This window comes from Rutilus rutilus (genome assembly GCF_951802725.1).
Source record: "Rutilus rutilus genome assembly, chromosome: 10".
Lineage (NCBI taxonomy): Eukaryota > Metazoa > Chordata > Actinopteri > Cypriniformes > Leuciscidae > Rutilus > Rutilus rutilus.
In genome coordinates this window covers 6,830,550-6,847,210 of record NC_140215.1, presented here as the reverse complement: position 1 = coordinate 6,847,210, position 16,661 = coordinate 6,830,550, and the positions used below count along the sequence as shown (strand labels likewise).

At 37.9% G+C, this 16,661-nt stretch overlaps 1 protein-coding gene across 13 annotated transcripts in view; it reads left to right on the top strand.

Annotated features, from left to right (window-relative positions):
• The window catches only part of nckap1 (NCK-associated protein 1), a 53,478-nt gene that overhangs the window by 30,896 nt on the left and 5,921 nt on the right, over positions 1-16,661 (top strand). For 7 of the 13 annotated variants that reach the window (XM_084421968.1, XM_084421965.1, XM_084421967.1 and 4 more), the window contains 11 exons: positions 74-206; positions 4,641-4,760; positions 5,998-6,137; positions 6,559-6,690; positions 8,186-8,404; positions 10,259-10,389; positions 10,532-10,629; positions 13,063-13,156; positions 13,948-14,030; positions 15,745-15,825; positions 15,897-15,990. In XM_084421968.1, coding sequence (XP_084278094.1) covers positions 74-206; positions 4,641-4,760; positions 5,998-6,137; positions 6,559-6,690; positions 8,186-8,404; positions 10,259-10,389; positions 10,532-10,629; positions 13,063-13,156; positions 13,948-14,030; positions 15,745-15,825; positions 15,897-15,990 — 1,325 coding nt within the window. Of the gene's footprint in view, positions 1-73; positions 279-4,640; positions 4,761-5,997; positions 6,138-6,558; positions 6,691-8,185; positions 8,405-10,258; positions 10,390-10,531; positions 10,630-13,062; positions 13,157-13,947; positions 14,031-15,744; positions 15,826-15,896; positions 15,991-16,661 lie in introns of all 13 variants that reach the window. The other 6 variants (XM_084421972.1, XM_084421970.1, XM_084421973.1 and 3 more) reach the window with 1 other exon arrangement.

Below are 16,661 nucleotides of genomic sequence, written 5' to 3'. Positions count from 1 at the left end.
GTTTCAACTGATTAGATATGACTGTACCAGACGGTGAAGTGAACTGGCAACTCATTTTCTCTCTCTTTGATAGCTTTTACAGCCGCGCCTTTGAAAAGATGTTCCAGCAGTGTCTCGAACTGCCGTCCCAGTCTCGATACTCCATCTCCTTCCCTCTGCTCTGCACCCACTTTATGAGCTGCACCCATGAGCTCTGCCCTGAAGAGGTGAGTCGCACTGACCTGGAATCAGTCCAACAGGCCCCAAGAGGAGCACAAATGTCAGATTCACTTCACAGGGTTCGTACAGAGTTTTGAAAGTTTGAAAAATGCTTGATTTTAACCGTTATGTTTGAAATGTGCTTGAATTTTGATTATCATCCTTAAAAATGCTTGATATTTTTTCTTAGAACATCTCGTTAAAAAAGAAAGAAAACTAAACTAGAGCAAATAACCTTTAAAGATCGAGTCGTGGATCATTTGCGCATCATTGCGTTTGTCACGCGAGCATGCTTTCCCGAATACAGTTCTCTTTAGCGGCATATTGCACTTGAACTGTCATATTCTTTATACGAGTAGATGCGTAGTATTCTCGTAAACGCAGTCGGTTATGTCTTAAGTGAATGAAAACATTGGGGGGGGGGGGATCTGATGCGTAACATTATGTTAGACCTGTGCATTAGGTCTTAAAGGCACACTATGCAGTTTCCGTTTTTCTCAAACAGCGACCCCTTAGAGTCGCTGTGGAGTACTTGTATTTAACGTCACTGTCGTAATTACCACTCAGGCAGAGCCGTCTCTGCACTCTTCCGACCGCGTTTTCTTCGTCGACTCTGCCATGATTCACGTCTGAAATGCGTGCTAGTGTCTTCCATAGAGGCTGCTTCATATGTTGTTGATGAATGTGACGTCGTGCCGTACAGCAAGTCGTGATTCTCGCGAGATTTGTCGGGGCGCCACATCTCAAACTTGCATTGCTGGTTTTGCCAGCGGCGTCCCCCCCCTGCTTTGCTATCGGGGTGATTCGCCCTACTACGAGTTTGTTTACCATCGAAATGATTTCAAAGCTGTTATATTAAGGTACAAATCTTGCATTGTGTGCCTTTAATAAAACTGCTGCTATTATTGTTAATCAAAACAACAAAAGAAAAGAGGGAATCTCTCACTGCTCTTGACTGAATAACTTTTGTAGCTTTAACAATAATCAGTTTATTTGCAATTATTACACTAAAGATTATGCAGTGATTATTTTTAGATTTATTTAATTTCTTTATTATTTCTTACTAAAAAAAGTAAATCGTTGTTAATTTCATTTGTTTCTTTCTTATATTGTATTTGTTATACTGTTTGTTAATTTTTAATAACAAAGATAAAATAACAAAAATAACTATATTGTGATTGTTAATATAGTAATTATTATTAATATAAAGAATTAGTGGTGCATCATAATGCATTGGGAATCATTTTATAATCAAATTGTTGCCCTCTGAATCGTAATCGAATCATGAGGCAAGTGAAGATTCACAGCTCTAGAAATTGGAGTGTTTAATTTCTTTTCCTACGTTCTTTAGTTTTAATATCCGGATTGGCAGCGCAGCTGAAGGTCGCGTTCATGTTGCGCCCTCTACTGTACGGCTCTGAATTTGTCTCGTTCAGATTCAGAATGGTTACACTTTATTTTAAGGTGTCGTTGTTACACTGTAATTATATATTTAAGTACCGAGTAATAATAATTAACAACATGTACTTACTGTAGGGTTAGGGTAGGATTAGGATTTGGTTGCATGTAATTATGCATAATTTATAGTTATTACTATAGTAACTACATGTAACAAATGTAACAAGGACACTGTAAAATAAAGTGTTACCTTCATATTCGTTTTGATTTTCGTGTAACAATGTTTTGCAATTGCTTATTGTATATTGTATATTTGTATATTGTATATTTTCTTCTTTTGGAAATGGAAAGCAATTTTTCCTATTGCTGTTGGAGCAAATGGAAACACATATAGTCTCCCATTTATATAGCAGTTCCTACGGTAGTTTACTTCTCAGCTGTTTAGCGTATAATGTACACCCCATTATATTTACTGAACCCTTGATAATTCACCTGTACCCACCCTTGTAAAGCACTGCTTCCACTGCTTAAAATTGCTTGAAAAGTGCTTGAATTTCACTCTTAAAAATCTGTACGAACCCTGACTTCAGTAACCTTATCTGAAAACAGTGCTTTATGACATTTTTTGTAGGCATCACTGAGAGTAGTATTGTGAATTTGTATTTGTGAAATGATTACATGATTGTTATCTCAAAATTTATTTATTTTTCTCTGAAATGGCCATTTGTAGATTTAGAATGTTTAATGCAAGTAAAATGCAGTAAAACAAAAGTTTTCCGCAGTTTTTAAGTAAGCTAACACAATAAATAAATAATTATATATTATATATATAAGAACAATATTTACCTACATGTATTTTTACTGAAGTATTTCAACTTATAAAAAATGCCATATGTGATTCTGCAAACATTTTTGCACTTAAGTGAATCGTTTCAAAGAATTCATTCAAATAAATTATACTTACCAGGTATAACAGTTTTTGATATTGAAGTATAAATCAGACGTTCTTAACTTCTGTCATTGTGATATTCATGATGTTAATTTAAACAATCAGTAATATCATCACAAATATTTTGTGAATTTTCAGTATATCATCCAGCCATAGTCTGTAATGAAATGATAATTTTAGCCTCATGTACTTGCTTTCTTTGACTATTATAAATCAGTTGACACCTAATTTATTTAATTTGGTCAGATTATATATTCCATTTGACTTGTCCTGAAATCTCTGGTTTAGCCTAAATGCAGACTCTGTGTTTTGGGGGAAAAAAACTGTTTTATGTGTCTGTGAATGTCCCCTAGTGAATATGGCCAGTGTTACTTTTGAGAAAAGGAGTTTGGAAAAGATCTTTCTTTTCTCTGTCGGGTCTCGCCACGGCTTAGCCGCGACCCATGCGAGGGTTCAGGATGGAGTCGTACTGTGAATCCGGAAAGCTCCATGAGTTAACTAGAGCTGGAATGTCCCAACACGCAGCATTGAGCACTGTGGTCCATGTATCAGGATGTGTACAGAAAACCAAATGCTGAAAAGCATGATTTATTAAATCTGTAATTGAACCATACACCAGTGCAGCTACCCAGGCTCCCCGGGGGCATATGGAAGCCCCTCCGCACACACGAGGAGCACAACAGATTCCTGTTCCCCCCCGCTGGTATATGGCCAGCACATTCACCAAGTGTTTGTTCCTGCCAAACATCGTGCCCTCCAATATCCAATTTAATTTGGTAAATAAACCCACATTTTCACTCCTAATTGGTGGACAAACGGCACCCAAACAAACAGCACAATGAGAGTTCTCATGTCATTGCAGGGCCTGAACATTGAGCTGTCTGAGAGCACTTAGAGGAATAAAAGAGATTTATTGAGCCATAGAAGGCTTGGGTTTCCCTTATTTAAACATGAAACTCCCTCTCTCAGCATGTCTCTGAAATGGTCTTCCTCCTATGTCCACTCCACACAGCTTTGGACAGCTGCAAGCTTTATTTATGTTGGAAAAGCACTAAAAGTTTCCAAGAATATTTCCATCCTCGCACAGAAAACTTTTTACAGCGGTTTAGAGAAACAACAAAAGATCACGGCGCTTCAGCAGAGGTTAGCCTCTGCATCACGTCGGATAGATGTGTTATTTCCAACCTGCACCGTCTCAGACTCTGCCCTCAGATGCCCATGAGGAGCGAGGCAGAATATTTGGTCCTCGTCAAATTGGAGTTGAACCAACGAAGCTTTAACTGACACACTTTGTTTGTCACGAAGAATGACCGGCCTCCTCCATCTTGTATGGGTTTCGTCAAAACGCACAGGGGCAAAGGTTGTTTTGCATTAGTAATTTAGAGAGTATGTGCTGTTTGCTCTAGGGAGGAAGTTGAGGCGACAAGACCAGCTGGGCCATAACAGAAAAGCCTCACTTACACATGGTCACAAACAGCACCTCACTGTTGGCCAAATCCACCTGAGCAGCTTATGTTGGAGTAGTTTCAGCCTCTAACTGGACCATTTTCAGATAAATTCATGCCAGTTAATGGCATGGTGAGAAATAAGGTGTTTTTCCACCCTGGTCCAATTAATTCTAGGTAATTAATTTATTAAAATGAATATATGGGTAAACGTTTGGGATCAATTTTCTTTTTAAGGTCTCTTATACTCACCCAGGCTGCATTTATTTGATTAAAATGTCACTAAACGCCACTTAAAAACTGTGGCTGGTCCATTTATACATCCATTGGTTGGCCCCGTCCTGTATTATTGGGTGGTTCTTGGCCAGTATTAGGCCCTGTTCACAGATATTTTTCCAGGTGACCAGCTGAGCCTAATTATTTACTGTTGATAATAAAGGTTAAGGATGTATTTCCTGTGCCTATAGCAGAACCAGATAGCATTGCAATTCCATTTGGTGCAAAAATGACACTTTACACCTGTATGAAGCACTAAATGAATGCTACAGAGTGGAACGTACTTTATGCTGAAAATCAAATGTCTCGCTTAACATTCGGGTTGTGCTAAGGGAAGTCTCCACTAATGTCTCCATGTCTGTCCCTCCCTGCAGAGGCACCACATTGGAGACCGCAGCCTGTCCCTTTGCAACATGTTCCTGGACGAGATGGCCAAGCAAGCCCGCAACCTCATCACAGACATATGCACAGAGCAGTGCACCCTGAGCGACCAGGTCAGTGACGCACACATGCTTTCAGCGCTGCCAAAACACAGAGGGACTTTTGGGAGTTCTGGAATTTTCCATGTCATATCTGGGATTTTAAGAAACTTAACTGGGTTTACAAAGAGTTCTGCAAATTCACCAGGAATGTTCCATTCCTTGCAATATGATCGCAATGAAATTAAGCGGTGATTGATTCGCTGGACACAGTTGGCAGCACTGATTCGAACACATACAGTCAGCTTTAATGAATAAACTTATTCTCACCCCCCTCTGGTGAATGTAACTGTCATGTTGCACGCAAACAGGACAGCAGCTCATAAGTAACTTCCCGCTTTGCTCATGTCTGGAAGGCACATTTGTCTTAAGGAATTACAGTCTTAAGGTCAACATGAAACCTATTTTACTTCTCTAATCTGACATATCTCCAAGTGAAACAAAGATATTTATTTGGTAAAGACTTGGGGTAGGACTTGATTTTATTCATCAGGAATTGATTGGATGGTGAAAAGTGGATGTTACAGGTGGTTGGAGGAGGGGTGTTGAAAAGTAAGAGGAATTTGGATTTGTGTCAATTAAAAAGAACAATAAATTCAATAACCTGTTGTGCCTCTGACAATTTTCGAGTTATTGTTCTTTATATATATTTACAATATACAAAACTGTTTGATATATCAAACAAATATGTATGTATCGCAGAAATGGTTCTCAGTTAATTTCAAGACGAGTGGTTCAGTAAGTCAGTTAAGAACATCGGTGACAAATTCATTGATTCTGAAAATCCCATGATTTTGAGACTTAAATGATTAAGTCTTTTTGAGTTATTCACTAAAATAAACTCTTAAGAGTAATTTGTGCATGAGGTGGACTATACTGGCCACGGTGCATGTTATTGCGTGCAACCAGCGAGGATAATGCAACAGATATATATCTATTAATTGCCTATATTTTATTACACATAATCTGTCATTACATCCAGTTCAGGCTGCAAGCTCACAACTCAAGCTCAAAATTTCTTTTGCCATGGTGCTGTATTTTATTATGTCATAAATCATTTGGTTCTGGTATTTTAAGAAAAATGTAACAATTCCCAAGTCTATACACACTTATTTTTTATTATTTGAAATAACCTGCACTGATGAATTGTGCACAATATGACCAGGAACTTGTATTGGGAAAGAAAGTAGGGTCAATTTTGATTTCATGTTGACTTTAAAAAGGGGCTTATTCCTGTTGTTCTTCTGTGCAGCTACTGCCAAAACATTGTGCCAAAACCATCAGTCAGGCCGTGAACAAGAAGTCGAAAAAGCAGACAGGGAAGAAAGGTGAACCGGAAAGAGAGAAACCTGGTGTTGAGAGCATGAGGAAGAACAGACTCCTGGTCACCAAGTAAGGATGAAACTTACTCTTCTTCTATATCTAGTCAGCACAAACTGAGTCAATCCTTGTTGCTCATACTGTATTGAATGTAGTCTGGGTCATTTTGTCTTTTACTTTGTTCTAGTTTATGTAATTGATGGTTTTTGTCGATGAGGGCATGTCTGCGTACCTATTAGAACTCACCAGTAGAGAATCACTGTGTTGAACAAAACCCAGCTGGAGGCTTTTACCTATTATCCTCCCATACGGCAGACATTCAAACAGATCCTCCATATAATATAAAATGGATTTATCCTAAAGCCTGATATGGACACACATGAGCAGTAGTAACAGTATGGGAGCGGTGCGGCCCCATGGTGAGCAGTACTGTTGTGCGGACTGTATAATCTGAAGGAAATTAGTTTTTAAGGCTGTCGTCTGGTTTTTACAGTCTGGACAAACTGCACACTGCTCTCTCAGAGCTCTGCTTCTCCATTAACTACGTCCCTAACATGATGGTCTGGGAGCACACCTTCACCCCACGCGAGTACCTGACCTCCCACCTGGAGATCCGCTTCACCAAGTAAGTCAGACTTTCATACAACACACCACTTTTGATCAATTGAATGCATCCCTGCAGAATAGAACTATTAAATTCTTTAGAGATAAAAAACCTTACTTACCCCAAACTGAATGGTTTGAATGGTTATGTATCAGTTTCCACAAAATGATTCATATTAAAATCAACTGAGGAATTAAATATATTTTAAAATATATCAAATTAGATGCATGCATGTATGTATGTATGCATGTATGTGTAATTTTTTTTAATTATTTAAGTACTTTACTTACATTTTCTCTTGCAATATTAAATTATATAATGCTGATTGCTGATCAATCTTTTTTCTGAATCATGTGGGTTTAAAGATCACAACAGCCTGAACTGAATTTGGCTGCTACCTACATAAACACATCACTGCTCGTTTTATCTATTACGTTACCCACAGTCAACCCTTCGCGATGAGGTCTGTCCGCACTCGTTCCGTACTAGCATCAATCATATTGATTTGCCTCATAGGGGAGAGTTACTGTTGCGTTTTATGTGAGGGAAAATTGTCTTCCAACTCTCCCTTATTAATTAAGCTGAGAACTCAACGGCTTAAAGAGCCTCTTGGGTTTATTGTTCGATTTGTGTAATTTATTGGACTAGCGTTGAGAGTTTGGGTTAGCATGATATTTGACACTGTTCCAGAATAGAGCTTGTCCAACTAAATAAACATTGGGCAGAGGAAAAACAGGTATTTTCCACTGTTGGACTCAAAACTCTGACGCCGATGCATTGGCTGGCCCCTCTCTCCCGGGCTGTGAACCCCTCATGTGGCCGTGCTTCTCAGCAATGAGAGGCCCTGTTAGCAGATCTCACCACCCAACCATGTGCTGTTATTACCCATTTCCATCTGATTGGGTAAATAGCCTTGATTCAGGTCAAAGCATTAAAAGAATATGTTGTTGTTATGGATCTGTTTATGGTGGCCACCATTGCTCTCCAAACAACACCACATAACCAAGTCCAAATTGACCCCGTTTACTTTCTTAACATACAGTATATTCCAGGTCTTACTGCGCATGATTAATTGGTGCATGTTATTCCAAAGAAACCAGCTGCCACAGATTTCTTTGTTCTTTGTATTTTCTCTACATTTTTTGTAATATAATATCCTATTTTGTTTGGAAATATTCTACTTATGTTGTATTATTGTTTATTATTTATAACTGCATATTTAGTAGGAAATTTTGTAAGGCAGGATTTTATCCATTGGATTTTTTTATTATTTGATTGTTCATTCGATTGTATTGATTTATTGTTTTTAAATGATTATTATTAGGCTATTATTTTGTTTTCTTCCTGCTTGGTCTTGTATACATCAGCATTAATGTTGTTTCCGACGCAAGATACGTTTTGATAAAACATTAAGAGAACAAACACTTTGTTCCTTTAGAATTACATGCATCGATTAATCATGCACAATAAAACCAGATTTTTTAACTTTCGTTCTGTGTCTGTAACTGTCACTCAGGTCCATAGTTGGGATGACCATGTACAACCAGGCCACACAGGAGATCGCCAAACCATCAGAGCTGCTCACCAGCGTGCGGGCCTACATGACAGTGTTGCAATCCATTGAGAATTATGTGCAGATTGACATCACCAGAGTATTCAACAATGTGCTGCTGCAGCAGACTCAACACCTGGACAGCCATGGAGAACCAACCATCACCAGCCTCTACACCAACTGGTGAGACTATGTCAATGCTTGAATGCTTGAAAATTCACTTTTTTAGTTAGTGTGCAAAGTTGCTGTTTGAGCATAGACAACATCTGCAAAGTTACAATGCTCAAAGTTCAAAGCAAAGGGAGATATTTGTTTTTAAAGAAATCGCTTTTTAAGGACTACAACAAACGGCTGGTAGAGACTACACAACATTCCTCCCGGGTTAGTGACATCACCAACCCTAAAATTTACATAAACCCCGCCCCCAGAACACAATTTATAGATTATCATGACAGAATATGCTAATCAATGACTAGAAGATAACTACACATAAGCTACATAAATTCATCAACTAACCATTCAGAAACGTCCTGTTGCATTCTACATGTTGTCACTTCTTCTCGAGTCTCTCCATCATTGTCTGAATCCGGTTTGAACATAAAAGGCTAAAAGTTGTAGAAATTTTTAGTGCATGTCTGTGTGAGGTAAAAGCACACAAGCTGTTGAAGCTCCGCCCTCTGTGCTGGGAGCAGCAGCTCATTTGCATTTAAAGTAACAGACACAAAACGGTGCGTTTTTGCTCACCCTCAAAAATTGACAATTTTAACATGCTATATAAAAATATTTGTGGGGTATTTTGAGCTAAAACTTCACATACACACTCTGGGGACATCAAATACTTTTTACATCTTGTGAAAAGGGCATTATACCACCCCTTTAACTTTTGCTTTTAGGATGAATGGCTCTGTTCCAAAACCAAGTATACTGCCTACATAGGCTGCTGCTTAGACAGCATCTCAACTGAAATAGAACCTCTTAAGTGACCGATTTAGAGCACTCTACATAGGCAGAAACAAATGGCAACCCTAACTCAATGCTTTGACTTAATTTAAACAGAGATTTGACATTAGCATGTTGTCAAGCTAACAACATGATGCTCTAAAGGCCCCAGTATACTTCAAGTGAAATTGAATTGGTGTGGTGTCATTTCGAACAAAATTAGGCCAAAACAAAGTTTTGAAATGACTTGCCAAATCGAAATTTCTGGAAAAGTCCGCTCTGGCTGGTAAATACCATTGGTCCGTGGCGATTAAGTTATAAATAGGTGTGCTCTGGGGCTCCTCCTCGTTCAATCCGTCGAGGTCAGACACGAGGCCCCGATATGCTTCAAGCGAAGTCGAAGAGTGAACTGAACTTTTCCTCTTTCCGGAAAAGATTGCTCCGACTGGTAAATACCTTGAACTACCATTGTTCCGTGGGGATTGCGTAATAGGTAGATGCGCTTTGGGGCTCCGCCTTTTTTTAAATTATCTTTTCCGGTTCATTTCATGTTTTTCATCTTAAATACTGTAAAGCTGTTTGGTTTAAAGCAATCTATTGTATTAGGTGCCATATAAATAAACATGACTTTACTTGACTGGAGTGCCAAATTACAGAGCTTGTGCAGGCATCTATGAACAGATGTTTTCTAAACTGCTGTTTTTTACTTCTGTCATTTTTGTTGTGTTTATTTGGTTATTGTGACGAAAGCGCGCTGCACATTTACAAATTCATCTAAATGCCGCTCTCAGCAGCGTAGGCAGCGTCGGGATGTTCGCTAACAGTATACCGCTGCAAAGGTATTTTGAACTTCTTTTTACCCTTAAACGAAGAACAAAAAAGACCTTCGCTGTGAGTATATCTGGGCCTTTCAGCTCCAACCAGCTCCAACTCACCTGCCTGAAAGTTTCTAGTGATCCTGAAGACCTTGATTAGCTGGTTCAGGTGTGTTTAATTAGCATGGGAGCTAAACTCTACAGGACAGTGGCCCTCTCAAGAGCTGAGTGTGAGACCACTACCTTAAAGTGAAACATTGGTTTGGTCTTAATCTGTGCACAGGTATCTGGAGACTCTACTGCGGCAGGTTAGCAACGGTCACATCGCTTACTTTCCTGCCATGAAGGCCTTCGTCAACTTGCCCACAGAGAATGAGCTCACCTTCAATGCAGAGGAGTATTCCGACATATCTGGTGAGGGGAAAAAAACATGCCACATTGAATAAAAGATTTCCTTGTTTAGAAACATTCCACAATGTTTTCTTCAGATGGATGTGATTATTTTCACACTCAAACTGCCATAGCACATCTAAACGTTCTTGACTTTGTCTCTCAGAAATGCGCTCACTGTCTGAGCTGCTGGGTCCATACGGGATGAAGTTTCTCAGCGAGAGCCTCATGTGGCACATCTCTTCCCAGGTGGCCGAACTCAAGGTGAGCGATAGGGGTCTCTGAGGTGAAAGGTCACATCATTAGGCTTGTCACTGTTCCAACTTGTTTGCCTTCCTCTGAAAGTGTTCAGAAGCACAGTTCTCTGTTGAAGACTGCCTGATCCTCTTTTCAACAACATGTTAAACAGTGATTCCCACAGTCACTTTGACTCACCGGCATGCCCAGACTGAATTTGTGGAATTGTATTAATTTATTTAATAAAGTTATTTATTTAATATTAATAGGGTTGGCATCCTTTTTGTCATGAAGTGCCATTTTCAAGTTTCTGAGTTGATCACTGTGCCCACAACCCCCCACCCCACATAAACATATTTTAAATATTCGTAATGGCTTACATAGAAACAGTGCTGAACCTTAAATATTTCTGAAGCAATTTTTCATAAATTTTTTTCCTTTTTTCAAAATTCTATAGTTTGTTTGTTTTCAGGTTTAAATTAGACTTTGAAGAACAGATTTCCAATGGGCCTATTTGCACCTGGTCATTCATGTGTTTTTCCATTTACATTAGGCAACGTAACTTGTGTGTCCGCAGAACTAATATAAATCTAATCTTCAATTCCCCCCGCTATATGCAAATTTAACAGAGTTCATGGCAATTTAAGCAAGAAATTAGCTTAATTTATTTATCATCAGCTAATTTTAAGATCAAAGACCGCAATACCGGGTACCGGGAGCCGTTATAACACGCTCTCGCATGTCTAGCTTTTACCATATTAGGAGGAATAAAATATACATTTGTGGCTTCAACAACCAGATGCATTTTGTCCAATTTCATCTGGAATGTGAAAAAATGCTCTCTATTTCTGTCAGAGAAAACACATGAAGTGACCAGGTACACATGAACGGTGTTTCCACATGCATCACAGTCATTTCAATGTGTGTGGAACATATAATAATGTAATGTGGACTCAGTATACTTGGTTGAATATCTCCGAAATTTACAGCATTGACTATGTTCATTTAATAACAAATGATCGTCGCGACGGAAGCAAATCAATCAAAACTAACTTTAGATGGAAAATAACTTAACTCTGCTATAAAGCCAAAACAATCTCTGTTACCTTAAATTATACGCTTATCTCTGTGAAGCTGCTTTGAAACAATCTACGTTGTTAAAAGCGCTATATAAATGAAGATGACTTGACTTGACTTGACATGTGCTGTCAGTCAGTAACTTGTGTGCACGTGATGCACAGTCACGCTAATGGTGTGTCAGAGCTGCGCGCTTTCATTGACTTGCGCAGTTTAATTCTCATACTTTAATAGTATGTATAACTCCTACTTTAATATAACAAGCTGTGTTACTATGAGGCATGATTACCTCAAAATGTAGATCTGTATGTAGGTATGAGGTACTTTATCTGAATGAAATACAAACACCTCTCTTGCTTTTGCTCACGTGCCATCAATAGGTTGCCGACCCCATCTCTAATGTGCTGAAGCTGCAAAAATAATGGTTTTATTGGTCGTACAAAAAGATAGTTACTTTTCTTTGTGAATGATGGATGTTCCAATATTACATAAATCTGAAGAGCTTTCTATGGATTTCTGCAGCCACAGATTCCATGTGGGCCTGCTTACCGGGAACAGTGTTTAGGTAGCACTTCCCCTCAGTTATTGGATAACATTTAGACAACGACAACTAAGAGCTGTCAGCAATGATGGATTAACTGCAACTATGATCAAACCTGAACCAAATCCTACTTTGATTACATTGAAGGCAAAGCCTTCCTCATGAAGTATGAATGGTGTATTGTTTGCACTCCCTGACATAATGATGTAGGAATGAACTTTTTTTTTTCCTCTTAGTTTTTTTCTTTTCTTTTTTTTTCCAATATATTTTCTTCAATAATGGTAGCAGGTTTGCAAATGCATGATGTATGTAATTGAAACAGCCTTCTGCATTTATAAAAGTTTCTTGAGAAACAAGAGCCAACCAAAGTGTGTGAACACAGGTTTTTAACTTGCAAACTTCTCTCCCTCAGCTGAAAGTAATTTGGAGGAAAAAGAACCAAGTTTCCTATCTGACTCACAATCAGCTGGGGAGTGAAATGGTTTATTTTGCATTTCTATTCTGCGCCATGTTCACCAAAGGACTTTAACGTGAAATATGTTTTCTCTTAGAGCTCAAATTACGCAAATCGTTTGTTGACATGCAAACTCGTGCTCTTGCATTTCTTCACAGTTCCCATCTCAGGTGATTTCATGCAGCTACTGTTCAAAATTGTTCGGCTTTGGTGTTAAAAGTAATGTTCTGGGTTCAGAGTTAAGTTAAATCGACAGTTTGTGCCAACTATCACATTCAAAATATTTTCTGGTAATCAACATGGTCATAAATGCTGTTGTTAGATTGCAATGCCTTTTAAGATGCATGTAGGTTCCTTATTCATCATACGTCTTTTGTTGCCATTACAGAAACTTGTGGTGGACAATGTGGAGGTTCTGACCCAGATGAGGACCAGTTTCGACAAGCCGGACCATATGGCAGCACTCTTTAAGCGGCTCTCATGTGAGTATCCATTGTGGGACTTTTAATTATATACACTAACTTCAAAAGCTTAGGGTCAGTAAGACTATATTTTTTGTAATTCATACTTTTATTCAGCAAGGATGCAATAAATTGGTCAATAGTGAAAATAAAAGCATCCTGAAAAAAATGCATCACATTACATTTTTGTAAATAAATAATTTCAACACTAAATGCAATAGAAAACTAAATTCCTTTATTTTTTTTCGCTGATCCAGTTCAGGTGAATCTGCCCATGAACAGCATGTAAAAACAAAGCAAACTGTGTTTGGTCACTTTGTATGTCACTTTTCTCTCTGTCAGAGTGGCAGTTTTTGGCCAGAATTAATTTGAATAAGAGAAGACTTACATTTTGACATAGTTTTAGAGTCATAATATTGTGAGGCAAGGTCAGAAAAAAAAGAGGGCATTTTTATTAGAATATAAAAAATGAAAAAATACATTTCCAGTCATGTCCACTTACCACAGATTGAGAAGCACTGTATTAGACAATAGCTGTTTGGAATTTCATGGTATGATTTGTAATAACACCCACCCAGCACTCCCCATGGCAGACAGGACCCTCTACAGAGAGCTATTTATGGTATTTGTTATGGCTTATCCTCATACAATCATGTATTACTAAGCTCAAATGTGAGCAGGAATTTAAAAATCCCGTCTGAGGAATGTGGCCCATATACACACCACCTGCAGACCTATTTTTAGTGGTTCTAAAGGACCAAAATGTCCTATTTTTGGAAGTTATTAATAAGACTTGTCTTCTATTTCTGTAGCGGTTGACAGCGTGCTGAAACGGATGACCATCATCGGTGTGATTTTGTCGTTCCGCTCTCTGGCTCAGGAAGCTCTCAGAGATGTGAGTTGTAATGCAGATGTCTCGTCTTGTTTCTCTCACGCTCACGTGGGCAGCACTTCAATTCAACGGAGGGATGGTGTACATCTCAGAGCTGAGATCTTGCTAATTCCAAAGCTGTATTACTTTTTTCTACCATGAAACACAGAAGGAGATGTTAAGTAAAATGTTCAAGCTGCTATTTTTCCATAATGCAGGTAGTGATTTGTACAACCAAGCTCCAAAAAGGACAAAAAAGCAGCATATAAGGGTGTGCTCACACTAGGTGATCTGAACCGTGCCCGTGCGCGTTTGACCCCCAAAGTCTGGTTCGTTCGCTCCTGGTCTGATCGCTCCATACCGTGCCCGGGCGCAGTTCATTTAACCTTCCATGGCCTGCTTGGACGAGGTGGACCAGAGCACGGTTCAGTTGGGCTCGGGTGCGGTACCGATCGCTAATAGCGACGGAGCATGCAACAGCTGTGCACTACTGTCATCATTACGACAGCAAACATCTTCTATTACAACTTGGACAGTACACTTTCAAATGAACTTAATTAATTTGTGAGTGCAGGCCAGCGAGGGAGGGGGGAGGGGGGACAATCGCGCACAAGGCAACCGTGCCTAGTGTGAGTACACTCTAAGTAGTCCATATGACTAAACTCAAAGACTTTTGATGTCATGTGATGTCTTTGTGTGATGAACAGAGCTTCTTGAAGTTCTCAAATTTCATTTGCATTCTTATATATTCAAATCAGTGTTATTAACTTAAACTAACACTATTAAAAATAATTTTTGTCCATACAAATAAAGCTGAAATAAAACGAAATGTATTATTAGTTGAAAAACTTGAATGAAAATTAGAAATGTTGCCTTTGCAGCTAACTAACTAAGTACTACCATTAAACAAACTAAAACTAAAATAAAATAAATTAAAGCAAAATTTTATTACAGACCATTTTATTAGTTTTATATATATAATTATATATATTATATATCATTTTTTAATAATTATATTATGGGCTTTAGAAATATATGTATGTATGTATATGTATATGTGTGTGTATATATATATATATATATATATATATGTATGTATATGTATGTGTGTATGTGTGTGTGTGTATATATATATATATATATATATATATATATATATATATATATATATATATATATATATATATAAAGCCCATAATATAATTATTAAAAAATTAAAAACTAAACTAATTTAAAATTAAATTAAAATGAAAAATATTAAAATGAAAGCTAATTTATAATATTAATAAATTCTATAATAGTGTATAAATTATGCTAAAATTACAATGATTCAAATGTCACCTGAAGATGCATCAGGTTTGGTTGTCACGTGTCACATGACAAGTTTGAATGTGTAGTTTGAATCAATGAGATGTTAAAAGATAATTGAATTTTTTTTGCCCATTTACAATCATATGTTCATATATATCATATGATTTTAGAAGACTTGTTGGAATATAGTAATATAGAGTATAATTTATGTTTTTGTGTACTTTTTGGAGCTTGGCGGCATAAATCACTATCAACTTTTATTGTAAGGAAACAAGCAGCTCAGACATTCTTCTGACTTTCGTGTTTGAAGGAAGACAGAAAATAATATGGCACTGGAATGAGGTTGAGGTCGACAGTTAGCTATTCCTTTGTTTGGAAAGGTTGTTGCACAAATGAGCTCTAATCACAGATGTGTCCTTTTCTCCAGGTGCTGTCCTGCCACATTCCCTTCCTGGTGAGCTCCGTGGAAGACTTCAAAGACCACATTCCTCGTGAAACTGACATGAAGGTAGGTGACTTTGAGGCTTGCTGTTGGCAGTAACAATGGGCCGCTGGACCTGAAATTCTCCTTTTTCTCAGGTTGCCATGAACGTGTATGAGCTGTCTTCTGCCGCAGGCCTGCCCTGTGAGATCGACCCTGCTCTTGTAGTGGCTCTGTCTTCCCAGAAGTCTGGTAAGTTGTTTAAGACCATTTGAAATGGCAATGCACATCAGGCCATTTTGATCCCAGATGCAATCCTTTTTTTCTTTTCTTTTTTTTTTTTTGCATCAATATAGCTTTCAAAAGTTTGGGGTCAGTAAGAACGTTTATGTGAAAAATTATTCTCAGTGAATGATAATTGAAATTTCAACCCATTTACTCACACAATCATTTGTTCATGTATATCAAATGGCTTTTAAAGGCTGGGAATTAGTGTTAATTTTGTCAGCTATTTTCAATTTAGTCACTTTTTTATCATATTTAGTCAACCTTCTCCGGTTTTTGTTTAGTCTAGTTTTAGTTGACTAAATGTCTGAGCATTTTAGTCTAGTTTTAGTCACTATAATCCTAGTCACCTTTTCGTCAAGCCGCATAATGTTTAAATTGATAATCCCAATAATTTTGCTCAACATTATAATCTATTATAATAAATAGAAATGTACTTTTACATTTCAGTAGGATTATTGCACTCTCACCTATAAGCACAAATCAAGAGAATGTCAACCCATACGCATCGTTTATTTTACCTCATCTAGTTTCCTCATTTATTAGGTTATTTTTCATAGCCTATAGGCCTACTGGTCTCAAAAATTAAAACAGTGAAATTCCTAGTAGTCCAATTATTCCAAATTATGTTAATGTTT